Source organism: Phalacrocorax aristotelis, chromosome 3, assembly GCF_949628215.1.
Source record: "Phalacrocorax aristotelis chromosome 3, bGulAri2.1, whole genome shotgun sequence".
Classification (NCBI taxonomy): domain Eukaryota; kingdom Metazoa; phylum Chordata; class Aves; order Suliformes; family Phalacrocoracidae; genus Phalacrocorax; species Phalacrocorax aristotelis.
This window is the reverse complement of record NC_134278.1, coordinates 59,839,398-59,866,690: the sequence shown is the minus strand read 5'-3', so window position 1 is coordinate 59,866,690 and position 27,293 is coordinate 59,839,398. Positions and strand designations below refer to the sequence as shown.

Below are 27,293 nucleotides of genomic sequence, written 5' to 3'. Positions count from 1 at the left end.
GGTGCTGGCTAACTGTCATGGTAATTCACGTGCAGTTCTCTGTAGTGTTCCCGAGTCCTCTTCTGAAGCATTTCTGTCCAAAATAACATTGTCCATTTTGCATGGGTAATATATTAGGGGACTTAAACTTTTGGATATACAGCCATGTGTATAGCGGTATGAAAATGCATATTGCATGAGTGAGTCCCATTTCCCATGTGATCTAGAATGCTCTGTAGGATTTCCCCACATTAATTGCTTCTCCACCAAGTTTTGTGTCAAAAAATCACTAACAGTAATGATTTTGTTATTTGGTTGTATTTACTGGTACAGACTGTATCTACGGACTGAAGACAGGTTCTGACAGGATGCTGTTAAAAATGTCCCCCACGATTTTCCATTTGCTTTGGTTTGGCAACCAGATGAGCAGTTTAATACCGGGTATAGGAAAACACATCAAGATATAGCCCTGTGGTGTGATTCTGAGCTCATCCTGCAGTCTCTTTGGAGTATGGTTATAATTGAAATTCCTCGCCACTCTCTCTTTCTGTTGGGCATTATGTGTCTTGAGTGTGCATGCAGTGGGGGAGGTTATTGAATGATCTTGTGCTACACTGCAGTGTTGTATCAGTAATTCACACACACTGGGTTTCTTGTGAGGGGAGGCTGAGTCACTAGCTGCTCTTGTTTTCTGATAGGTCCGATTCTTCTAGACTGCTTGCTTGCAATTATTTTTTTCTTTAGAGTTTTAGTATGTCAAAGAGAGTTCTTTGACATACAGACATAAAGATGGTCCTAGTGAAAGCCATAAAGGATAGCTCTCTGAACTCCCCTAGCCAATGCTAAGAAGGATTAATTATACTTTCCAATGTCCTAAAAAAGCAGGAAATTAGGCCTTTCAAGCTATGTGTCTAAATCGCCATCATAACAGTGATTAGTGTATATTTAAATATTTTTGGTGCACGATTACAGTTTCTGGTGGTTTCACAAAGTACAATGAAAGTGGCTTGGATGGCAAAATTCTCATTACTTTACATGAAGAAGAGAAATTAGGTCTTGACATATGCCTTTTAACTCTATTCCTGTGAAAATGCATTAAAAAAAGAAAAAAGCAAAAACCTTAGTGTTCCTTTTCATTTAAAATATTGGACATCATTTTGGTTGACACAAGGTCAGTAAAAACATTGTCTGTTCATGTTTCACTATTTACTATTTAACTTTAATTTACTATTTAACAAGTAGTAAATATCAGATAGTTAGATTAACTGTCCATGAAGGAGAGAGAAACTAGCAAGGTCCAAATAAAGATGTGTCTGTTTGTGGTCCTATAATAGGCCCAGGTAGGGTAGGCCTGGAGATGGTGGGCCCTGCTTTGAGATGCTTCTGCAAGTCGAGTATTGGAAGGGCATATGCCTTAGTGCATTGAAAAACAGAAACTATTGAGGGAAAATAGATGCTGCACTGTCTCCAGGAATAATGAAGGTCCTGTTTTACTGTTGACATAACAGGATCTAAGAAGGAGTTGTGGTTTAGTGTCTAATGTGGTTTCCAGTGAAGTCCATAGGAATAATATACCATTTTTTGGTAGGAATCAGCTTGAATTTGGAATAATTTAGAATTCTATCTGTAGATGTCCTTGTCTACATGGGTCCTTTCATACCGCTTCCATCAAAACAATCAGAATTAACCTGTAAATGGTTGCTTAGGCACTAAGCACTGCAGCGGTAATTCTTTCTTTTTTTAATCATTCTTCTGAAATATCATTAACTTCATTTAGGTTGCAAAGGATGTGTCGGTGAGACTTCACCATGAGTTAGAAAACGTGGAAGAAAAACGTACTGTAACAGAAGATGAAAATGAAAAATTAAGACAGCAGCTTATAGAAGTTGAAATTGCCAAACAAGCGCTACAGAATGAACTGGAAAAAATGAAAGAGGTTAGTGTTGCTATTCTACACAAAGTACTTGAAGTTCTGAAATTATTATTGCTGAACTAATTGGTTTTCTCCCTATAGCTTGTTTTGGGGCACAAAATGTGTCAGGCAAAAGTTGACAGTTGCCAAGAGTGCTGAAGTACAGCTTGGTGACTGGGAAGCTGAGAACAAACCGAAATATTTGGTGTTTCGAAGGCGAAACAGAAACCACACTGTGGCTTTGTTTTTCCTACACAAGGAGGGAAATGTGGAACTGATGGTTACAGAGTTCAGGGGCTTTGAGACATTGTACTTGTGTTAAGATACATGCAGAAAGAGTGCTGAAGGGAGTCAGAGGCATCTGACTTTGCAGGTGATGTTCCCTACAGGTTTTTACAAACACCAGTATTTTTCCCTTGTTAAATGCTACTAGGGACTAGCAGGCACACTGACACTGGGGATTAGCCACCTCCCCATCTTGCTTACTCGTGCTCTTTTGGAAGTACTGGAGAGTGAGAGACTCTACCTGGCCTTTCAGTCAAAGCGTAAGTTTACATTATATCTAATTCATCTTCATAATTACTCCATTCGCCATTATACAGATGCAAGATACCGTGCCATTAAGTAAGCATAAAATTGTATTGCAGCAGTAATAGCCTGGCCAACAGACATAACAAAGCATGCAGTAAAAAGAGAAACTGTTGACTGAGAATGGCTTCTCAAAACAGATTTTAGAAGCAGCTCTCCAGCTCATTGTTTAAAGTTCAATGAACGACACTGATTTTCACTTTTAGTAATATTCCCTAGCAGGAATGCCAATGTCTACTTTGACCTTGTATGAAGCAGAAGAGATGTATTTCAGTTTTTAAGAAAGGCAGGAAATTTTCAGTTGTATGGCAAATTATAGTATTTTTAGGAACTGCAAGTTCTTACTCTAAGTGATGTAGTATTAAAAATGTTCATGTTTTCTTCACAGGAACTGAATTTCAAACGTGTTAGTAGAGGATAAACAGGTGGTTTTTTTCACTTTTTGCTGCTTTTCTGGATAATTGCAGAGTTGAAAAGGGCATGAAATTGGAGCCTTATTCAGCTTCCCTCTCCTCTGCCTGAAACTTTCTTCTGTTTTCAGTCTAGTTTCTGCCATCACATCCAACACCGTTTCTGGGAGTATCTTCTTTATGAGAGCATGATCTTTCTGTAATTACCCATACAACTTGTTGTTAAGCTTGACTTTACTCCAAGTTTTCGATTTTTCTTGTCCGTTCAGACTCTACTTTCTTGTAGATTCCCATTTCTGGATCCTTTCCTCCTGCCCTGTGATAGTTTGTACCACAGCAAGCTTCTGTTTCTTACGGATCTTCAGGTTACAATGAAGTGTAGTGGCAATTTAGTAGCTTACGCTCTTTGGGAGCTATGTAACTGCAGGAAATTAACCCAATAAATAGGCTTTTTTGCCTCTGTTATGAGTAGTCACTTTCTCCTTATCTTGATTCTTCCCTCTGGCCCACTGTGCTGAACTACAGTCTGCTGCTCTCGTACTGCTCTCCACTTCTTTCTGTAGCTTAGGTGTCTTCCCCTTCCCCCTTTGTGGTTGGTATCAGTGGAAGGATACTTGGGACTCCAGAAGAAAGTGTCATGTCATGTTTAAGCTAGGGGCTCTCCTACACAACACTATTTCCATGAAGCTGAAACAGATGGATGATTCCCAATGGTACAGAATGGGAGCACTGAGCCAGAATGGAAAAATGCAGTAAGAATTTACACCAGAGCAGAGGTGGAATGGACAAAGAGTCAGAAATACATCCTGATACTGAAGCGGAGAGGAGAACTGCCATACGCAGTCATTATATGTGTCATCATAATTAGGCAGGAGTTTTCATTTATGTATTTCAAACAGGCTGCTGAGTCCCCTTCAGTAGGAGAAGGCTGCTTTTCAGGCTAGGACTTTCAGCACAGTATGGGGAAGCTGGAGGATGGTTGAGGTGGTGCAAGTCAGAGAAAAGCAAGTTTGAAGTGAAGCCAAATTATTATGCAATTTGCAAGCATGCCATGACTTGGGGGACCAATGGAAGGGTGCTTATGAAGAACACTAATTTGAATTAGAAATTCTTTTAAATTTGAAATTTATAATTTGTGAAGAAGCTATGAAAATGTTAACATGAAACAACCATGAAAACCACCCAAAGCAGTCTGAAGTGCATTAGAATTTTTCTGTGACAAATAACCTTTTCTTCTTCTTTGGCAATTGGAGGTTTCATGCATCTTAAATGTCATTGTCATATAGTCATAATGTTCATTTTCTGTTTGCTTGCGAGCTATTTCCTCCAGTTTCATGGGTTTAGAACCCTTTCTCATTTCAGTACAGCCATTATAACGAATGCAACCTCCTGATTAAGGAAGTTCAACTCAGCATAAATAGGAATGCAGATTCAAGACCTTTTGTCTGGATTGTGATCTTCACTTTACTGAGCTTAGAATTAATGAGAGAGTTAATCTCCAAAGACAATGAAGCATTTTTATTTTACAGCATAATAACAGTGCTCAGAGTATGTAATGACTGATTTCTGTACTTTTATGTCATCGAATGTACTGCAAAAACACAAACCTTCCCATTCTTCTTAAAATCTGTTTATGTATAATCGCCATGGGAAATTTGTTCTCCTTTTATAATGAACAGTGTGAGATAGCAGAGAATGGTTAAAAGACTTAATATAAAACGTTGGAGGCAGAAGCGTAATTTATTGTTAGGTAGTCTCTAGAGCAGGGCCAAAGCCAAAGTTCTCTCTGTGTAGATTCTATATTGTTTTAAAAAGCATGGTAGACTTGACTGGAAACATGTATAAAAGATAAGTGCTAGCAGATGTGTTTGTGTAGAGTAAAATCTAGAGTTCTCCAGTGAACATTTGGGTGATTATCGACTTGTGAATGTATTTGTCCATTAATATACAGAGAAAATTTCTGTTTACTTTCTTGGTTTGGAACTTTTGAAAAAAAAATGATGATGTATTCCATGAAAAATGGAAATTTTGTTGATGGCAGCAGAAGCTTGCAAACATCCAGGATTTGGAAGGTATTCCAGCAAAGCATACATTTTCTATCAGTTACTCTTACTTTCAATCCCCCAACCTGCAGCTATTTCATTTAGTCTTATTCCTGCATACATCCACATGGAAACACAAGGTTTTTAATATGAATTGTCAGTTCTCAGAATTTATTGGTAGCAACTGCTGCTGATCTCCTCTTTATTATTTGTTATTATTAATTGTAATGCTTTTTGGGAAGCTGAAAACAAGCTAGAGAAATTGCTTCCTAGAAGAAAGAGAAACCAACTGTAGCTAAATTTAACTTTTTGAGATATTAAAAAAAAGTTAATGAGTTGTTAATTAATTAATTAATTACTGTTTATTAATTTGATGGTAACAGTTTGTTGAAATCTAGCTAACTCTTGTAGAGCTTTTTGTGATAGTAGTATGAACTAAGAATTCATTCATTTGCTATAGCTGTGTAGGAAATGCCCAATTAGCCATGCTTTAGGTGGTTTGTCGTGAGAAAAATGAAGTAGGGGGGAAATATGAGAGATGTACTGGACCCTGGGCTTTACAAATCCTCACTGCAATGCAGAAATATAATTACAAAAGGCACAGTGTTTTTCAGAGACATATGTCTTTCTGGATAGAAATAAATGGCTATGCTAGTGCTCCAAGCTGGGCAGATGCAAGGCAGCTCAGTTCTTACAGCCACATTAGGGCGATGTTGTCAAGCTACCATTTTCTTGTGCGATAACCATGGCTACACAGAATATGAACTAGAGGTGTCTTTTGTCCTGTCAGTTCAGACTGCAAGCAGAGGAGTTTATGCCTCCCTACATGGATCTGTGTTTTGGTGGAGTGGTGCCTGTCTTGTCAGTCTGTTTTGCATGTTGCATGGAAATGGAAGAAGGCAGCAGGGTCTGGGGAACTGGGCACTGGAGCTGGGAGGATGAATCTGAATTCTCTTCTTGATTTTGATACTAACCTGCTGTGGGACCACGGGAAAGTAATTACATTTTTCTGCTTACTCTTGCAACCTTAACCTGCCCTGTTTATGCACAGATTAGCCCTCCATATATCTCTGAGTGCTCAGGCTGCACAGAAATCAGGAGGGTAGCTGGAAATTTCACAACAAAAGCTGCTGTAAAAAAATAAAAACACAAACCAACCAAACAAAACCCAAACAACTCCCCCCAACCAAAAACTGGAGAGCTGTGAAAACAATTGTTAAGGGGTGATCCTGTTCCAGTCCCCTTGATCACCTATATCAGCTTGCTCACTATGTCTCTGATAAAAATCCAGTCACTCCTTTCTCACAGACCTTTCCCTCTCTAAGCCAGCCCCTTCTCCTGCCATTTAATCACAGCCACTTATTTCCAGTCTTTCTCCTATAGCTCACAAAGTCTCAGATTCTCCAGAGTCTTTCTCAGACTTGATTCTGTGTCTGTTTTTTTCCTTTTCCGTCTTGTAGTAGTGGCTATTTAGCTGTCTTCTGGTTCCTAAGTCCCAGTCTTGTCCTTTTTCTTCTCATTCCCGCCTTCCCTGCATCCTTCCAACTATTCACAAATGTCCAATCTCCTCTCTAGAGTTCAAGTCTTTTCCATTTCATTTTCCTCTTATTCTACTCCGAGTATATTATGCCCATTTCTTAGTTATATCTTCCCTTCTCCGTGAAATTTGTCCTTTTCCCATGATTCTTTCACCCCCTCATATAAATCTGTCAGCTCCCTTGGTTTGTTGTGCTCCTTTCCTTGTTTCCAAGACTTAGCTCTTCACTTTTGCATCTGGACCGAGAGCAGTGGAGGATCACTTACTGTGCTAGGAAACAGCAACTATATCACTGTGAGCGCTGGAGGAAAGGTTTCTGGTTCTAATGCCTAGCCTCAGCTTTATCTAGGCCTGCATGGGGCAAAAATTGCAGGACTAGTTAGGCTTTGCCTTCTGGCCTGGAGTTGGAACATAATCTGTCAGCTGGAGAAGATGTGCAGGTTGATAGCTGGGGTGGGAGAGTTGTAGTAATTTGTAAATACCAAATTTCCAGCAACTTAAACTGGTAAACTCCAAGAAATAATTACCTGGTAATGTATAGAAATGGAGGATTTCTGAAAGGTTACAGTGTGGCCAGTCATGATTTGGATGAATTAGAAAAGTATGAGGTACATATTGTATACAGACACAAAAATGTTCCAAAGCATGCAAACCAGAATATTATCTTCTTGGAAAGAGCTGAATAATTTTGCTGAAATTTTCCAAAATATTTACAATGTTGATAACTTGTTCTGAGCCAAATGCTTGGCATGGAAAATCTGCAACATCTAAAATGTGGTGAGGTTGTAAGGAACCAGAAACAAGTTTCATAATGGGTGGTGGTTTGCAGCATTTCCAATAGGCAAGGCAACCATATCCAACAGTAGCATTATGTTTTTGGATGCTTTCAGAATCAAAACTTTCTTGTCTGCTATTTATCTTGGTCCCTTCTCTCAGGACCTTAAACTTCACCATCTCACAGTTGGGGCTGCCAGTGACACCCATTGGCCATCAAACCCCTGACCGATGCTTCCTTATTTGCAAGAGGTCCATGAGGATGATTCCCACAGCTGACTTGTTTATCGCCTGGGGCACAAATTGTCTTCAATCCATTGTAGAAATCATGTGACATTTTCTAGTTGTCTGAAAAACACTTCATCTATTTCCTCTTACTCATTCAGATGGTCTGTAGAAGACACCCCAAACGATGCCACCCATGCTTATCTGTCCTCTGGTTCTTACCCTTAGCTCGCAGCTGGCCCACCTCCCATTACAAGGCAATGCTACATGCAATTGAACTGCTCTTTTGTGTAGAGCACAACCCTTCTTCCTCATCTTTAGAGTCTGTATTGATCCATGGCTGCACTCTAGGCATGTGAGCTATCCCATCATTTCTCTGTGATCCCAGTGAGGTCACAGCTCTGTAACTGTGGATGGATTTCTGGATCCTGTTTTTTTCCCATGGTGCATCATACAAGTCACTGGAGATGGGTACTTGGTTGTGCTGCCTTGAAAGGGAAAGTTTGAGCTGTTTACTGTTTCCCAAGCACTTCCTCATTGCACCTCATGTTTTCATTTCTCTTCAGAGTTTGAGCCTTATTTCAGTTTGAGCTGGTAATGGAGGGAGTAGGGACAAGGTAGAGAGAGATGAGACAGTAGTACACCTGCTGATGTGGCTGATCAGCTTCACAGGATCAGTGTAGTAAGTGGTACTCTTAGAAGAGTTGCAGTAATTTACTTGCTCCTGGCACCAGATGGCAGCAGGGGAGGGTTTAACAAGTCCCTCACAAGCCCAGTTCCTTCCTGGGTCTTTTGGAGTATCCAAATACCAAGTCTATCAGCAACACTTCTACTAAAAGTGCCTTTAAGCAGAGGGTTTCCTTGATTTGGAATCTCAGTTTGTTGCCTCATGAAAATTCAATTTGCTTTGGTGAAAAGAACAACAGGATAATGAGGAGGCTTTTTAAAAAAGAGATGAGAAACAAGCCTCTGCCTGAGTTTATACAGGAAAAAGCAAAGTCCTCTGTCTCCAAGTGTGACTCAGTGATTCTCTAAGCGACACGTCCCTGCAGATACAGAACCAACAGTTACTTCTGTCAGACTTGCTTATGTGAGATTGTTACCTTTGGTATCATGCCCAAACTATTTTCTTCCTTTAAAAACAGTACTCAGCAGGGATGCTATTAATCATCTGTGAGGGTGTGACTCTGACATCTTTGCTCAGAGCACACTACGATTTCACAGTGAGCAGAATAAGCGGAGTTTGCTTCAGTTTAGTTCTTTGAGAAAAGTATCATAATGGAGAAAAAAATTAGTAATTCTCTGAAAATGTCATGCCATAAAGAGGAAAAAAATTATGGGCGCTTGAGAAGTAGTTTACACTTAAACCTCATAAAATTACATTTTATTATGTATCGGCCACCAGCAATTCAAATGAGCCATTTGCTTCAAGACAGTTTATCAAAACTGAAAATAAACAGCCTAATGGTCAATAATAATATAGCTCTAAAACATATGTAATAAAGAGCGAATGATTTCAAGAGAATAAAACTCAAAAAATATCTTATTGTGAAGAGGTTTTGTGAGTAAAGATGCCTCGAGGTTTTTTTTTTTTCAGAGAGTCATTGAATCCAGTCTGCTGCTATGTGGATTCCTGTTGAATTGCCTTAAAATTTGCAAGGATGTGTAAAAGGAGTGGCAGGATTGCTTGCTAAGGGGGAAGCAATAATGAAAGAATGGCAACTGTAGTGAAAAAGAGTGTATCTTTTGGAATATGTTTAAAACAGAAAAGAATTTAGCCATCACAAAATAAAGTTATGTTTGATCAATTGTTTTGAATCTGTAAACATAATGCTGCTACTCTGGTTTGATGGGGGCATGGGAGTTCCGTCCCTGTGGCAGAATGTTACCTTGTTTTCCCTCCCTTCTGTGATATCAGCAGCCTTAGATTTGCAAGTCCTCTTGTCAAAGTTGTTATTGATACTACATACAGTCTTCAGGTAAAATCAGAGTCTCTTTGCAGTAAGCTCTATTTTAGAGAACAAAAAAAAAGTAATGAACATCTTTAAAAAAAAAACCGAACCAGAATGGAGGCAGAGAATAAAAGCCAAACTTCCAAACACATAGAAACTATGCTTTAGAGAAAGGATATAAGTCCCTACATTCTGGTCTCAGGTCAGCACCTGAGACCTTTTTTTTACTTGGATCATTCTTCTCAAAGTTGTTCTTCGCTACAGAATTGCTTCCATTAGTCAAAAACTATATTTGTAAAGTAAATCAGGCTAAGGAAGGGCCCACACACTGACAAGAGATTGCTAGCGCATCCCTTGGATGGTTTTGGCCCAGATCAGCTATCACTGCTTCAGTGCTTGGACATGATTTGGGGTCTAGCTGGGTCAGAGCTTATTCCTGATTGACAATTTGGATGTGCTCCTGCTTGTTTGGAAGGAAGCTGTAGGGAAGGTTAGCTGTATTGTCATTTTAGCTGAAAGGAGACTCAATTGTGGAGTGCCAGTTGGCATCAGGTCCTGAGAACAGTCCCATACCATTTAATTTTCTAGTGTAAAAACTATGCAAAAGGTCTCTGGCTTGGTTTGGAGCCAGATGAGGTGGCAAATGAGACACAGAACAGCAAGTCCAGTCCATTGCTGCCATGTGAATTCCTGCTGCAGAGCATTACTGGCAAGGGGCAATCACCAGCAGTGGCAAAGGCCAACACAACTGGCATGCCCAGTCATCTGCGGGAGTAATGGACGTTGCAGCAGCTGTGGCTCAGGTGGTGGATGGTAACTGGCTACCATAGAAAATGGTCTGTGAGCATGAACTGACAGTGGGAAAGGCCAGAAAAGATTTATCTCTGTTGCTACAGACTTTAGGGTATGACTTCCTTGAGATCTAAAGGAGAAATAAAGCCTTTTATATCACATCACCGAAGTAGGCCATCTTGCTAGTAATTTCAATAAGGTCCCTAAAGTATGATACTGCATGAACAAATGGAGGAAAGTTCGCAGATCCAGTATTGCTTGGTTTATATTCAGTCATCTCCTAATCATTTGTTGGCACTGTGCTGTTTGTAAGCCTGAGAAGTTTAGTTATTTTCTACGAAAAGGCAATGTTTTTAGGACTCTGTAATGGTCTTCAATCACAGAAGACAAGTTTTTATTTTTGCACTTCCCAGTTTCAGTATTTCTTTACTCAAGTGGACTTTCAAGTGTCTATATACATAATTTAGACATAGAGATATCAACTCAATTGCTCAAATGAAGGAAAAAGTTGCCAGGTAACTTAAAAGTGCAAGAATGAGCTCCCTGGTACAGCTGGCTTTTCGACAGCTGTCATGCTACCTTTCACAGCTGTATCCATAGTTGTATCCATAGACAGTACATAATCCACACTGGTTCTTCTGTTGTTGTTTTGCTTAAGTTTTTTAATAATATATTATGCTTTTAAAATTACTATTGTTTTATTTATGGCCATTTTGTAATTTTTGGCAGGTCTCTGGAATTTTTTTGTAAGAGACTGTATGATTTGCTTAGTTTCTTGAATAAAGATATTGCGTGATAGAGGGGGCAAACTTGACCACTTTGTACTGCTACAAAAGCATGAATGGGTGTACAGAGGTAGGCCAGGATTCTCCAGATTTAGAGGAAATCCAGATGACTTTGCAAAATTGCTTTCTATCAGCTGGAAGGCTTTATGGAAGCAGAACAGAGATATTTTCTAAGTGCTGAACCAGACTAGATACATGTTTTCGTATGGTATCAATATACACCAAATGTCATAACCTTCCCGGAAGTCTCACCAAGGCTTTGATGAATAATAGTAATACATGATTTCTCTCCCTTATACCACTGTGTTCAGTCTACTGCTTAAGTGCACCAGTCCCTTCAAAGAAACATCTGGAAAAACAGAGCATTTGCAATGTGCTGATACAGGTCAAAGCTGAGCTTGTTTCAGATTGAAAGGAATATTACCATAGCTTTGTTTCTCTTCAGTGTATGTGCTCATTGCTGGCCTCAGGGCTGCCTTTCTCATAGTCTTAAATTGAGCACTTCAGCAACCCCACATGAAACAATTTTCTGTGTTTACATTCTCTGGTGCTGCTAGCAAGTCTACAGTTAAAAAACCAGGGCACTCTGTAGCCTGGTAGATTTACTTGATATTCTGCACATAGAATTTCCCAGTGTATCTTTCAGGTACCTGTGTTCCTTATGGCTCTTTGGCAGAGCCTCACAGCCCTAGGTAGTTTGTCCTGGCTTTAGGAGAGCAAGCAGAAAGTAGCACCATGGAGGTAAGCACTGTCCTGTGTTTTGGCTGAACTCAGCTGCCAGCGTGAGGAAGGAGAACCTTGTCACATCATAGTACAGATGGCTGTTCTGGAGCATGTCATGGGCCCTCAGGGAGTAACCTCAGTGCAGTTTCCAGTGTAAAAACAGGTGAAAGAGACTAGCAAGACCTGAGATGGGAGCACAGACAACAGAGCCATATGCAACAAAACTATCACAGAAATTTACTGTTCAATGGATTACTCATTACTTTTTCAGAATGATGGTTCTGAGAACTTAGGTGGCTAGTGTGAAGTACCCAGCACTTACAGCATCAGAAAAGCCAACTGAAGCAATTATAGCTTCCTTATGCACTGCTATACATGATTAGTAAGTCATTCCTGAAGGAGAGATGATACTGTTTGATAACTAGTAACCTAATGGCACGTAGTAGGATGCAAAAGATGTAGTGTGATAATCTGGGCTTTTGATTGGGCTGTAAATCTTGGTCCTTTTCTTTAAATGTTGTTGCCTAAGCAATCTTTTTTTTTTTTTTAAATAGAGGCAATCCAGCTTAATGTTTTGTTGCAAATGCTTGATAATGTCTCTTGCATTTGTCTCCAGTGCACTTAAAAATAAAAGATTATGCAGTGCAGTGAGGCTGTTGGTTGCAGCACTGTGAATTTTTGAACGGTCTATCCCAGCGTGCAGGAAATTAAGTGAAGGTGATCCTAAAGGAATGTAGAGACATTTTCAGAACATACAGGGATGAGGTTAGAAAAGCCAGAACCCACCTGGAGCTGAATCTGGTGAGGGACACTAAAGGGCAACAAGAAGGGCTTCTACAGGTATATCAGCAGCAAAATGAAGATGAGGGAAAATGTGTGCACATTGGTGAATGATGCAGGGAGCCTCTTCCATAACATTCTCCTAGACAAGCTGATGAAGTATGGGCTAAATAATTGGACAGTGAGGTTGACTGAAAACTGGCTGATGAACTACCAGGCTCAAAAAGTTATGATCAACAGCACAAAGTCCATATGGAGGCTGGTGACCAGTTGGTGTACCTGTCAGGGAACAGCAAGGGCCAGCTTCTCTGAGGATCTGGGAGCCAGGAGCCAGACACAGTAACACAGCCTGTAGGGCAGGGGCCCCACCAGACAGGGCCCATTTCAACAGTACCTGAGCAAAGTGACCAGAACAAGCCTGAAGACGGCAGCTGGGATCAACCAAGAGTCCAGATCATCCAGTGGGGTTGTGGTGACAAGGCAGGCCTGAGATTAAACTGAGAGGTCAATCCACAGGTGTAGTGATCATGAGGCAAGTGCAAGGTCAAGCAGGAAGTTAGGCCACAGGTGAGGGTTAAGATCAAGAGGGTCTGTGGCCATGCACACCTATGACAGAGCTGGATACAGCTAAAATAGTTCAGGCAGGGACTCAGGGTCCAGATCTGAGGTTAGATGGAGCTCCTGGGCCCATGGCAGACCTGTGGGTGGAAGTCCCAGGTGAAGCTCATAATGGTAATCATAGAGTCATAGAATAATTTGGGTTGGAAGGGGTCTTTAAAGGTCATCTAGTCCAACACCCCTGCAATGAGCAGGGACATCTTCAGCTAGATTAGGTTGCTCAGAGCCCCATCCTATTAACATACTGAGCCCTCTGGCAGGACTCCAGGGGTCAACACTTGGCCAAGGGTGTTCAACATCTTCATTACTGACCTGGATGAGGCCAGCAGGTCAAGGGGGTGATCATTCCCCTCTACTCAGCACTGGTGACACCACACTTGGAGTGCTGGGCCCAGTGCTGCGCTCCTCAGTGCAAGAGAGACATGGACATACTGGAGCAAGGGCTGTGAAGACGGTTAAGGGATTGGAGCATGTGTCAAATGAGCGGGGGCTGAGAGAGCTGGGACTGTTCAGCCTGGAGATGTTGGGGAGCAGCAAGGGCTGGCTGCTCCCTGCGGGGTGGGGAGTTCTGGGGGATGGCAGAGCCGGTAGGGCAAGGGTGTTGCCAGCCAAGGCCCAGTCCCAACCTACCCCATTGGGGTGAGCAGGGCAGACCCAGACATCATGGCCAGGTTCACACAAGAGTCCAGGTTACCAGGCAGGTCTGAGGTGAAGCTGGGAAGCCAGTCGAGGGGTGGATCAACAAGGCCCATGGCTGGACACAGGAATAGCTGCAGTGAATTGGAGGCCAGTACTCCTCTCACATAGCTCAAGTAAGACCTGAAAGCCCCCTGGGCTGAGCTGAAATGGGGCTCCTGGGCCCAAGGGCAGGGTGTGTGGGGAGGACCCAGGTGAGGCTGGTCAGGGCCACTGAGGCCTGTGGGTGCCCTCAGGGCCCTGACAGGAGAAGAGTGGAGGGCTGGGGGTGGTGGTGTAAATCTTACCAATGTGCAAATGTGTGAAAATACTTGATAGGAGGGTGTAAAGAAGGAGGAGTCAAACTTTTTTCAGTGGCGCCCAGTGACAGGACAAAACCAAACTTTTTTGTGAAGGTGGTCAAACACTGAACACATTGTCTATACAGGAGGGAGTCTCCATCCTTGCAGATATTCAAGAACCCCCCAGGACGTGGCCCTGAGAAACCTGCTTTAGTTGACTCTGCTCTGAGCAGTGGGACTGGGCTAGATCTCCAGAGGTCCCTTTCAGCCTCAGCTGGTCTGTGATTTTTCTCAACTCTGTGGTCTGTACTTGTTAATAATAAGCAGAATCTAATTTCTCATTTTGCAGAAGGGCATACATGGGTTAGAAAAGGTCACTTTGGGAAGGGGAGAAAGGAAATGGTTTCCAGGTTACTTCTATTAAACAGGGAGGGTTCAGGGTCTGTCCAAATTGTTTTTCTTCTCAGGCAAAATACAGTGAGTGAACAGGTCAGAGGCAGGTACATGCTATCAAGCAGGTCATTTTTCCTGCTGCACTGATATGTATGGTGATTTGTGCAATACAGCTGTACACGCATGTGTGTTTGTGTACAAACTACTAAACCTTCTATCAGGCAGATACCTCACATGCAGTAAGGTGAGTGATGTACAAAGAACAAAGTACAACAAAGAAAGTACTATACACAGTATAGCGGTGGGGAAGACTGCCCAACAAATGGCTTCTGTGACCACACTGGACAGGAGTAGACTGTATGTGTCAGCTGTATTATTAATTGACTACTGGTGTGCCAGCTGTGTTCTACCTCTGGACTGCCTTGTAAGTACTACCCTCCAGAGAGCAGAATGACATGTTTTAAGCCACCTTCTTCTTTTAGACCCTCTCATTTGCATACACATATAGCCATATTCTATGGTGTATGTCACTGCATATTAAATAGAGATCTGTCACTTGACAGCGAGAACAGCCAGGTATAGGGTGTGCTGAGCTATGGGATCAGCCCAGCTGCTCTTCTGAATCTCTTGGAATCAATACTAGTCAGGAACAAGAACTCCAGGCTTTTGATGTTTGCTCACTACATTTTTCACTTACCACAGTGTTCATAATATCAAGAAATGCAACCCCCCTGACATTTTAGCAGATTCAGGTTTTGATAATGCTTCATAGTTAAGAGTTCCAAGCACTGCATTTCTCATTCTGAAGTAAAGGACAGTGAATTAACCTTTTAGATATGCAGGTGTGCTCTTCTGAAGTATTTGTTTCTGCTGAGATGTTTTGACATGTGATTATTTTTTCCCATTGCTAGTATTAACAACAGCATATATCTAGATGTCTAGAACCAGACCCGTGGGTATCTATTTTGCTTTGTCTGATCCTAGTTGTGTGATTGCATTAATTGACTTTGGCTATCTCAGCAATGAATCCAGGTTAGTATAATAACCAAGCTCTTTGCTTAGGTCACAGACGTATACTTGCACTTAGAAGGTATTTGCCATGCATCTGTTTCCATCAGTGTTGTGTATAATGAGAGGCTTCTATACCCCTATAAAGCATGACTGATGATGACATCCAACTGGCCTAATTACCAAGAGTGTTTTATATTACAGACTTGGCTGAATTATTTTAATTTTAACAGATGCTAACAGTTTAGATCTTTGATTAAATGATTAATTAGAAGCACCAGTGACAGTATCCCAGAAGGACTTTTGAACTGGAACATTGTCTTGATGGTACACATAGATACACTCAAAGGTTCATTTTCCTTGTGGTGTGCTTCTAGGAGTATTGTTTCTGAGTTCCCAAATTTGGGTCATGCATTCAGAAATTATGAGACCAGAACTGTATAGTATGATCAACCAGTCTGGCCTCCTCAGTAACATGGGTCATAAAGTACCCCCAGCTATTTTATTTAATCGTATGCCTAGTTTTTCAGAAAAGGGTGCTGGTCTGTGTTAAAAATTGACACCTGAGAACAGTCTACCATAACTGTGCCTGAACTGACCCAGAAACAGTTAAACCTTTGCACCTCCCTTCTCATCTGAATTTGCTGAAAGCTAGTTACCAGCTGGGAAACATATGTTCTTACTAGCATGCTAAATTTAAGAGTCCAGCATCAATGCTTTGGTGTTGTGGTTTTTTTTTTTTTAAATCTGCATCTAAAAATTAAGCATTTAACCTAAGTTAGGAATTTGGCGTCCCTCAAAGGAGAAAGATGGGCATTACTTGGGAGTGATTAATTCCAGTTGTCTGAGGGTTTGGCTCTGTGGAGAGGCATATCCCTTTCTAGTTATTGCACAGTGAACTTTGGTTTTGACATCTGCATCATAGGACTAAGCTAAGCCTTTTGGTCACAAAATTATATTTGGACATTATTTCAGCTGATTATCCTTTATGACCCTGTAGTCTTTTTCAGAGATGTGTCTTTTCAAGAGACCTTCTATATTCTTCAGGCTGTTTTCCTATTGTCTTAGCATAGCTTTCACTCCTTGTTCTTACATATGTATCTTCATATTTAGTCATGTTAAAACAGATATTGTTTGATTGCACCAAGGTTTGTATCAATGACTGTCCTTTTCAGTATTTAACATTTCTCCAACCTTTAATTTATCTGCAGTCTTTATCCAATATTATTTTATGTTTTTTTCCAGGCAGCTGCAAAAAATGTTAATTAGTGTAGGACCAAGAATTGATTCTTGTGTAACCCCATTAGGACTGCTGTGGCTTTCATTTGCAGGTGATTTGCTGGTTCAGTGGCATTTATGATAAATGCTGAAGAGTTGGATGTTTGTTCATGATAACTAGTTAAAAATGCAACGCATTGATCAAATATTTATAATGAGCTGAAGGCCGTCAGACTTCATTTCAGAATGAGATTTTCACAGTTCTAGCAAAGTGAACCTTTAAATTACAGTCTTAAGTCAACCTCTACAAGAAGGTTTTAAGTCAGCCTAAGAGCCACAGCCTCTTCCCATGCTGGGAATAAGTACTACCCTTAAGAACCTGGGCAAGTTTTATTTAGGAAGAAGAGTCATCATTTAGGAGGATGAGGCATGGGGATCAATCACAGGTTTCTGGCGTTTTGTAGTCAGTGAAGCTGCTGGACACTCTTCTCTGGCCAGTGCTGCAATATTCTCCTTCCCCTCATCTCCATCTTTGCATGGTTGAAATACCAGGAAAAGCACTGGGTGCAGGCTTATGGGAGAGCAGACTGGTATCAGAGTGAGAAAGGTAGGTGTGGGGAAATCCCAACTGCTAAAATGTCTTCCTTCCATTTTAGTTTCTAGCCTCCATGGTTTATTCTTCCAGAGCACCTTCTTTACACGAGCTTCTCCAAAAACCTAACATTAAAACTTAGATTTAATTTGCGGCAGGATCACACTGGCATAACTTCAGAGCACTTCAGAGTCTGATCGTCTGTTTTCAATAACCTAAGTTCCTGAACACCCTTGAAACTTCCCCATATGTTGTACTACGGAAAATATTTTTCAGCCAATTTACAATTGGCTAGCTTTACAAGACAACTTTCCGAAGTAAACACAGACAAAAGAAGATATGAAGAGTAACAGAAAATCCCTCCTTATAGTCAGAGGACAGAGTGGTGATTGCTGACATTTAAGAGATGGATTTCTTTCCCCTGTCAACAGAAAATCTTCTGCTCACTGCTCAGGCTTCTAGAACAAGTGCAGATTTCAGAATTTTGCCTACCTGAATTCATCTTAAATTTTTGCATCCTCTCAAATGAACTCTAAAATACAATTTTTTTTGTGAGATGTCCCTCTAACTGAAGGTGTTGTCTAAGGTGCACAGTCTTGTAGGGCAAGCTGCAAAGCTCCTTTTTCTGCTGTGTGCCTACAGACTTACAGAGATGTGTCTGTTCTTGATGCTATTCTACCCTGTGAATCCAGATGAGGGACTCTAAGAGCTGCCTGTGCATTTAATACAACTCTTCAGTATGGAATGAGCTTGAATGCAAATGTACACGTGTGATCAGCCCACAGCTTTGCAGAGCTGGCTTCTGTATACATTTCCAGCAAGCAGTGTAGAGGTGCACATTGTGTGCAGAATTATTCTTATTTTCCTTCTCATTACTTTTCAGTTCAACACTAACCTTTTTTTGTTGGGATATGGCTAACTACACTTCGGTTTATATATATATATATATACACATTTTTGTAACGAAGGCAATGAACCTAATCTGGTTATTTACACTTTCCCATTCTCATGAAAACATCTTTGGAATCTCTTCTGAGATATTCTTCTAAGAAGACTGAAAAACTCTACACGTGATAATAGGTGTGAGAAAGAAAACTCTTTTCAGATTTGGCAAAATCTCATGTGTGTTTAATTCATAACTGCCATATCCATCCATGTCTGTGACTCTGATTATTGCTATTGTTATGTGGGTGTTTTGAACTATGTTGACATACTGTCTGTCATACTGGTACTCCCAGATAAAGGCTGGGACAGTGCATTGTACTTGGCATTCTGTAAACCCTGACAGAGACTGACGCTCTTCTCCCAAAAAAGACAAATCGCTGAGCTGACAAATAAACAGCAACTTAGGAAGCCCTAGGAAATAGGTTCAACTAGCATCGCTATGCAACAACATACCTTATTCCTGCACTTCCACTCCAAAATATTCATGGTCTTCTGAGATATGCTTTTGCATTTCAGGATGAGGGAGCCGAGTGCAAGCTGACTGTGATTTTTGCATCAATAACGAGGCCTACTTGGATAGCGCTGGGGAACTAAGCAGGTCTAGCTCTTCCATCTTTTGAAAGGTTCAAATGGCAGGAGACCTCTTCGTCTTCAGAGAAGTTGTTTCCACTGTTCTATGATATCCTGATGGATGAAGGAGTGTGTAATCACAGAAAGCAAAGTATTAGAGTTTGGCCAGCTATTTGACCAGGCCATATGGAGAACTTTGAAAAGGCAGCTTTCATCTTCTACTGCTCAGGGTTTTTTTTTCAAATAAGAAAAAGAAGGAAGCAAATGTAATGGAAGCATAAATGTACTGCTTCATTTTATGCATTGCAAAGAATGCTTTTACCTAGTTATAGCACAGAGTCATCATTATTTGCTTCAGCAATGTGGTTTTTGTTCAAAATGCAGAAGGTTTCTCTAGGTAAAGTGTAAAGATGTATCCTTTTCTCTCCTTTTATTTTTTTGCCTCATTTAATTGGCAAATGAGTAATGGTAAAGGATCTGAAAATGATAACAGAAATAACTCCTAAAAAATTCAAATGAAATAATGCAAATATTGGAGGGCAGCTCCTCTTTTCTCTTCTGTAATATGAAGTAATTCAAAAGACTACATAAGATCTATTTTTCTCTCCATGGTGAAGTAGTAAAGATTGCTTTCACTTTGTATCGTTCCTCAGCAGTGTTTTTAAATATGCCAGTTTTAATATCAAGAGAGCATTGCTAGAGCTAGTAGGGGTATGCTTAGTATTTTCTTCATGGACGGGGGTGCTGTGCTGCTTTGTGTTTCACCTATCCGCTGCTTTTTCTTTCCTGCCGTAATTTTGCAAGGAAGTAGAATACTGAAATACTCAGGACTCCTCCTGCCTTTGAAGCGGGGTGGACGGAGTAAAGGGTTGTATCGTTCTGTGTGCTTGTGCCAATGACAGACAAAGGCAGTGTCTTAAGTTTATTGCTGGCAAATTGCACTGACAGAGTTGCAGAATAAGGGAGACATTTATAAACATGGATTTTTATTTTTTAGGAGAATATGCATTTTCCATGTGCCAACATGGATAGTGTCCGTTTAGTTTTTACTATGTATTGTAGTACATTGAATTAGAGTTGGTGGCAGTAAACTAAGTCTCTCTTGCGTCTGTTTTGATCCAGCTCCATGAGCTGCTTCACCATATTGACTGAAGGGAAAATGCAGAGAGGGTCTTAGGGCAAATTTCCATTTCCCTGGTCATAGTCACTCCGTGCCAGACAGAGACAAGTTTGTGCAGCCCAAAATTTGTTCAGGATTCAGTGACTTTTCAAGGCTGTAAAGATGGTGTTAGGTTTGCTCTGATTTTGAAAGCTCTGCAGACCTGTCACAGCAGCTGTGAGACAGCTACCCGTAACTGTGTACAGTACAGTTGTGTGCAGATGAGAAGGTTCAGTTGCAGGTCTGGAGATTCAAGAAGCTACACACCCTTTCCCTTAGCCTGCTCTGTGAGGAGAGATAAGGGCTGCTATGGGGGCTCTGTGCACCAGTAAATCCCTTTATGTGTCAGCAATTCCTCCTGTGGTTGCCTGCATTGATTTTTAGATCGTATACCCCCAGATCAGGCTTGAAATAATCAAACCTAAGTGTCTTGAAAAGTCTTGGTATGTTTTGCTTAGGGCTTCATTATTAATTACTGAGAGATTTACTGTAGCGTAGGATCAGGTAGGGAGAATTTGAGTTGATTTTATAGCTTTCATACTCAGTAGAGTGTGATGCTATTATTTCTGCATTATGTTACTCTCAGAGTAGATTTCAGGGCTTTTTACACCTGAGAAGCACTGAGCATCACAGGTGATATTAAGACTGCACATTTGGCTTGCAGTTTAGGGCTGGCAAGAGAAGGATTGTACCATCTGGTGTGGAGAAGTGCTTAGTATCTGCAGCAACACATTGGATAAACTCCAGTGAAGGTCACTGGAGAATTGATGCTGCTGAACATCACAACAGAATTGCCCATTGCATGTGATCTGGCGTGCGTATAATACGAACGTTATTTGTTATCTTATCTAGACTGTGGAAACTTCTCAGAATTGCCAGAATATGTGTGGAGCCCCATGTGCGCTGGTGCCATATGGTGAATGCTAGAATAGTCAGGTCAAACCCAGTTTTACCTCCTAGTCTTTTCAGAGGTAAGCAGAGATTTTACAATATAATGATACATGCCCCAGTTGCTGGTCTTACTATCCCCAGTGCTGTTGAAATATTTCATTAGTACTTGAGCAGTTTACCAAATTCTCCATTGTAGAAACAGTATTATATGCACTTTTTGCTTATTCTTTTCTCCTGCAGATGGGTAACTTGGTTCAAGGTTATTAAAATCATAATGCTGTCTGGTAAGCATTACTGACCAGAGAGTGCAAAAGCAGCAATGTTATGTTTCTTACTTTACTTCTTTTTTTTAAACTCAATCATTAGAGTGAACTGAATATGATTTTTAAAATTATATGGAAGGAAAATTATCTCAGCCCTCAAAGTATCCTTCACAACACTCTCAATAGAATATGAGGGGCAGATTTTTTTGCTACAGTTGAGAAGACAGCAGAGGTGGCTTTTAGTGGTACACTGTGAAATGGGGAAAGGATCAACAAGTGAATTATATTAAAAGGTGATCTAACACACAAATCTTTGAATAAACAGATTTTGTACATGAAGGTGGCTGAATCACTCACTTGCCCTGTCTAACATTTTTAGTATGTTAAAACAAGCAACATGCAGACAGCTCTAATAGTGTCCAGTCACAGGCGTAGTAAGAAGATTCACTTGCAGGAGTTTGGGTTGCTATTTTTGTTTTTGCCATATGGTTAGAACATTTTTTCCTTTTTCTGTTTTACTTTGATGAATTTACTTTCATTAGCAGCAATAAATTATTTATTGTTGAAAATTGTACTAGTCTACTCTTCCAATCCAAGGCGTGAGAGAAAGCATAGAAAGAGTAGCCACTGTAAACTGTGAAATGTACCTCTGAAAAAACTCTCAACAATTTATTATTTGTAGCAGGTTACACTGCTTGATATGTGGCATTCTTTGTTCAGTATGAGTATTGCCTTAGTGCCCTAACATGATGTTATGGAGCACTGTGATTTTGCAGATGTCGTCTGTCAGCTAAGATGTGCAAGTAAGATCTTAACCTCTAGTGATCAGAAATTGTCTTGTGCTGTTTTTCACAAGAAAAAGATCATACCAATTCCAGCTGGGCCTAATCCACTTACCCAAATCATCCTGCTAATTGAATTGTTCATGTTCTTCATTGCTTTCTGCTATAAAATTTTGTTGCTAAACACTTTCATTGGTGAATAACACAAGCTCCATGGATGGTTTGTTGTAATTCAAGTAGAGCAGAATAGAAAGTAATGCCTAGTCATTACATAGCCACAACTATTGTTTTAATTAAAATGTTGCTATTCTGACTACCAAAAGAAATACGAAAGACATAGAGAGAAAGGAAAAAAATCAGATTTTTCATTTTATGTCAAGCCTACCGAAATACTTTTTGCTCTCTGTAGTTTCTCTTCTTTTTTTTTTTTTTTTGTCATGCGAAACTTTTTCATGTTATCTCTTACCTTCTGAAAAGTTGTAGGATACACAAAAAGCCATAGCTCAGCGTTTCAGAACCTCGTTATATCTGGAGAGATGCTGAGCTCAGCAGGGTGAATAGAAGGCATTTAGGTAATCAAGCACATATATAGTTTAACTATGCCTTAGTTATTTTATCAGTGGGTGGTATTGGCAAGAATTTGGAGCAAGAAGTTTGCAGTGCTAACTCATTTGAAAAGGGTTTTTTCAGTGATAATACATAGTGGTATAGTTAATGGTCATACAGAGGAGGGAACTGCTTCTCTGAAAGTTAAACACTTTATAGATTTGCCAATTCAAAAAGAAAAACAACAAAAAAACATCCACATGCATATACCGTTTCTGCAATAGGATTACTGATGGGTGACCCTGGAGAAGAATAATTTTGTTTGTAGACTGGATCCCAGAGTTGTTTGCTGTATATTTAAAGGGGAAAAGTGAGTTAATTTAACTAATTTTTTGTGTCTTTTCTGGATTCCTTTAGAAGCCTGTGATTCACAGCTATCCAGCTATCTAGCTATCACAGCTAATGATCTTTGATTTTATTGTTTTGTCTACTGAGAGCATTCAGTGTTTCTGCAAGAGACATAAAAATTTTAATTCTGGTTCTTGGTGGACCCAGCTGTGAATTTTAGTTCTGATTCTGAATCTGAGGTCATTTTTCATAATTCTTGCATAATCCTATAGTAAATTTGAGCAAAAAGCCTCATGAGAAATCATGTTTTGTGGTTGCCCAGATTTATACGTGAGTCATTTCCATGGCTTTGACTTCTCCTTTGGAGCGAGCAGTCCATGAGCTTGGTATTTGTTATGGGGATGATCTGCAAAAGAAAGAGAACAATTGGTACCAGCAGGTGAATAGTGCACAGGATTGTTATGTACGGCATACTCGCCCACTGTACTCTGTTCCTTTAGGATAATGAACATATTTAACTCCCACTGTATGGAACTGGATGGCTTTTAGATACAGCTGCATTCTCCCCTGGCTGGTGCAGGGAAATGCGTATTTCATAGCAGCACAAAGGATCCTTCTACCAGAGAATAATCTCAGAGGGGGGTGGTGTTGGTTGTATCACTGCCCTGCCTCAGGGCCTACATTTTACCTGGGGAACATAAAAAATGGGAACAGCTGCAAGTGGGATGTTATGTATTGACGTATTCTCTCACTCACTTTCCTCTCTCCTGCTGTTTTCTTGATGATCTGTATTGGGTGTTGACAGTGGGATGGTTGCAGTTGTTTTCCACTGCTACCGCTTGCCCACTAACGAACTTTCTACTGTCAGCAGTTATGAGACTTGCTGGATATGCTAGTAGGCTTCGATCCTAGTGCATCCTGCTCTAAAAGCAGCAGTTTCTTTTCTATTTGCTTTGGCTACGTAGCAGATGAGAAGACACCTAAGAAGCTTGTTCATATGGTGGTGCATACATGTGTTTGCATGGTGCTGTTCTGAAGTTAATGTGCTTTGTTTCTCACTAGGTCATTGTAGTTTGAGCAGTTTTAAATTGTATTTACTTGAATATGTTCTGAAAACAGAACAAACCTAGCGACCAGATCTACATGTGAGTTTGTCTGCACAGAGTTTGCCTACAGTGTACACCTACAGAGGTGTGACCAATACACTGCAAGCTTGAAGCCTGTGGGTGGGATGCAGAGAAAGGTGTGTAGATGTACACTCAGTTCAGCTGACGGGGTCTCAGTGACACTATTTTATGTAGCTTGCCTACCACAAAACCTAAGGCTACATGTCTGGCTAGACACATCTTCAAGTGCCTTGGCCCCATCAGGGTTAATATAAATGGGCAAGCTGGGTTTCGCTGCTTGTCTCAGCTTTCCCATCTGTACTTTACCACTTGGGATACCGGCTTTCTTACCTCTCTTGTCATGTGTTAAACATTCATTATGCACTAGTCTTAAAATGTGTTGAATAAAAAAGGTAACAGACCGACTAAACCAATACTTTATTTGTATAACATCACCGTGTCATTTTTGGGCAGCTGTGTCTCCCCTCTGTATTTGGTGTATCTCAAGGATTACAAGAAATTAATTCCTTTATAGTTGCATTTGACTTGCTATGTTTTAAAAAAGTGACTGGATTATGTACCTCTTTAGTGAAATATTCCATGCATCTCATTTTGTTGTTGTTGCAGCAATCACTGAAAAGAAGAGGAAGCAAAGACCTACCAAAATCAGAAAAAAAGTCACAGCAGACACCAACAGAGGTATGTTGTAATAACAGTAGCCTGGATTGTCAGGTGAAGGCTTCAGGGACACTCTGGAAATGATGTACATGATTTGTAGATTTGCAGTTTGCTTGCTTGCTTGCTTTGCTCTTTGTTTTCCTGTATGCTGTGAAACAAAGAGCTCCTACCCCAGATCTGCAGGCAGACAACACTATGTCAAGGACCACCCAAAGAAACGCTGGTGCTGCAACAGAACCCAACAGCTTTCATGTACTCTATATTTTAGGCAAAATAAATAAATGGGAGCACCAGTGAAACAAAATAATAGGCCCTTTGTGTGCTAACTTCAGGATCAATGTTGCAAGCCTGGAAAATATAAGGATTTTTTACAAGCCCCCCCCCCCCCCAGTGTATTTTGTGGGGACCGTGCAAACTTCAGTCGCAAGTGAAATAGTCTTTTCCCGTCTTTAAAATGTATTTATTTCCCTCTCTTTAATTTATTATTAATTATTAATTATTTATTATTATTATTATTATCAGTGGAAAAATGATTGCAGGAAAATCTCTTAGTATCTAAAGCTATGTACCTGTGATTGTGTGAATTTAAGACCATCCACTGGAGGCCTCCTGTTTTACATGAAGTTTCTTCAAATACTACTTTTTCTTTTTTCTAAGGAGGACAATGAAGACCTGAAATGTCAGCTACAGTTTGTCAAAGAAGAAGCAGCCTTGATGAGGAAGAAAATGGCTAAGATTGATAAAGAGAAAGACAGATTTGAACATGAACTGCAAAAATACAGGTCATTTTATGGGGATTTGGACAGTCCCTTGCCAAAAGGTGAAGCAGGTGGGCCACCTACCACAAGAGAAGCTGAACTCAAGCTTCGATTGAGACTTGTGGAGGAGGAAGCTAACATTCTTGGGAGGAAAATAGTGGAACTAGAAGTAGAAAATAGAGGACTGAAAGCAGAGCTTGATGATTTAAGAGGAGATGATTTCTCAGGGACTGCTAATCCGCTCCTGGGAGAGCAGAGTGAATCCCTGTCAGAATTACGACAGCATTTGCAGCTAGTAGAAGATGAAACAGAATTGCTGAGGAGAAATTTAGCTGATTTGGAAGAACAAAACAAGCGCATAACGGCTGAGCTGAACAAATACAAGTACAAGTCTGGGTCGCATGAGAGCTCTAGGCACCATGATAATGCGAAGACAGAAGCGTTACAGGAGGAGCTAAAAGCTGCACGAATGCAGATCAACGAGCTGAGTGGCAAAGTCATGCAACTCCAGTATGAGAACAGAGTCTTAATGTCCAACATGCAACGCTATGACTTGGCCTCTCATCTTGGGATCCGTGGCAGTCCCAGAGACAGCGATGCAGAAAGTGATGCAGGAAAAAAAGAGAGCGATGATGATTCCCGCCCCCCTCACCGCAAAAGGGAAGGCCCCATCGGTGGGGAAAGCGACTCCGAAGAGGTACGCAACATTCGATGCCTGACGCCCACGAGGTCTTTTTATCCGACACCGTCTGGGTGGCAGAAAAGCTTCACTGACAGACAGCAGATGAAGGACATTCGCTCTGAAGCTGAGCGGCTGGGCAAGACAATAGATCGCTTAATTTCTGACACAAGCACTATCATAACAGAGGCGAGAATTTATGTAGCTAATGGGGACCTCTTTGGACTGATGGATGAAGAAGATGATGGCAGCAGAATACGTGAGCATGAGCTTCTTTACCGGATCAACGCACAGATGAAGGCCTTCAGGAAAGAGCTCCAGGCTTTCATAGACAGACTCGAAGTTCCAAAGTCTTCGGATGATCGAAGTGCAGATGAACCTTTGTCAGTGAGTCAGGTAGACTTTTACTTATTACGGCCTACAGGTAAAAAGGCTCTGCTGAGTGAATTAAGCCTCAAATTTCATGTATGGCACATGAAAATTCTTCATTCTAGACAGTGGACAAAAATCGTTATTTCTTACATTATTTTATATCCTCATTTGGCCATATGAAACCTTGTTCTTCCAGTGGAGATGTTTGTGAACAGTGAATAAGTCTGGTCTCCTGGAAATTAAAAGAATTACGCTCTAGGAGGTGGAAGATTTTACTCCTTTCTGGCTTTGCAACTGCATTTGCCATAGTGGTGCCTTCATTGCCAGTCATGGCAGTGCAGACAGCATTTTTGGCACATAAATGAACATGATAGTTTTCTTAGTGGTTGGGTTCCTGTTAAATGAATAAAAAGAAAATCTTATTAATTTTTAACAGGAGGAAAGATTAAATTTCCAAAATTATAGAGAATATGACATGCCACAGAGAAAAATAAACCATGCAAATCTACTTTAGAGAGTCACAGAGCCACATGGTCGTGTGAATATTGGAATTGCTTTAACTGATTGTGTCTTGTTGAAGGCCTGTGCTTACATGCAGCAGTGACTAGCATATTTTCTGTAGTTCATTTTTATGCAGAATTGTTCCAGAGGGGTTTGGGGAAGCAAATTCCTTGCTGACTCAAGATCTTTTGCTATGAAAATGAAAATTACCTAACCTTATCCTATCATGCAATCCTATAGTTGGCAAATCTTGTTATTGCCTATGGTATTATTCAATGTTTTAGTAAGTCTCTTGCTGTGTTAATTTACTTTGTGCTGTCCTGCTACTCTACAGTTAAAGTAGTTGCCAGGTGAAGCTGAAAGCTATTGTTTCTTATTCCTATGCTGACT

At 40.6% G+C, this 27,293-nt stretch overlaps 1 protein-coding gene across 1 annotated transcript in view; it reads left to right on the top strand.

Annotated features, from left to right (window-relative positions):
* The window catches only part of MTCL3 (MTCL family member 3), a 32,687-nt gene extending 5,657 nt beyond the window's left edge, over nucleotides 1-27,030 (top strand). Inside the window, 4 exon segments of the mRNA XM_075087587.1 lie at nucleotides 1,757-1,915; nucleotides 24,543-24,614; nucleotides 25,251-26,540; nucleotides 26,543-27,030. Of these exon segments, the coding sequence (XP_074943688.1) occupies nucleotides 1,757-1,915; nucleotides 24,543-24,614; nucleotides 25,251-26,540; nucleotides 26,543-26,620 (1,599 nt within the window). The 3' untranslated portion in view covers nucleotides 26,621-27,030.
* Nucleotides 27,031-27,293: the final 263 nt, after the last annotated feature.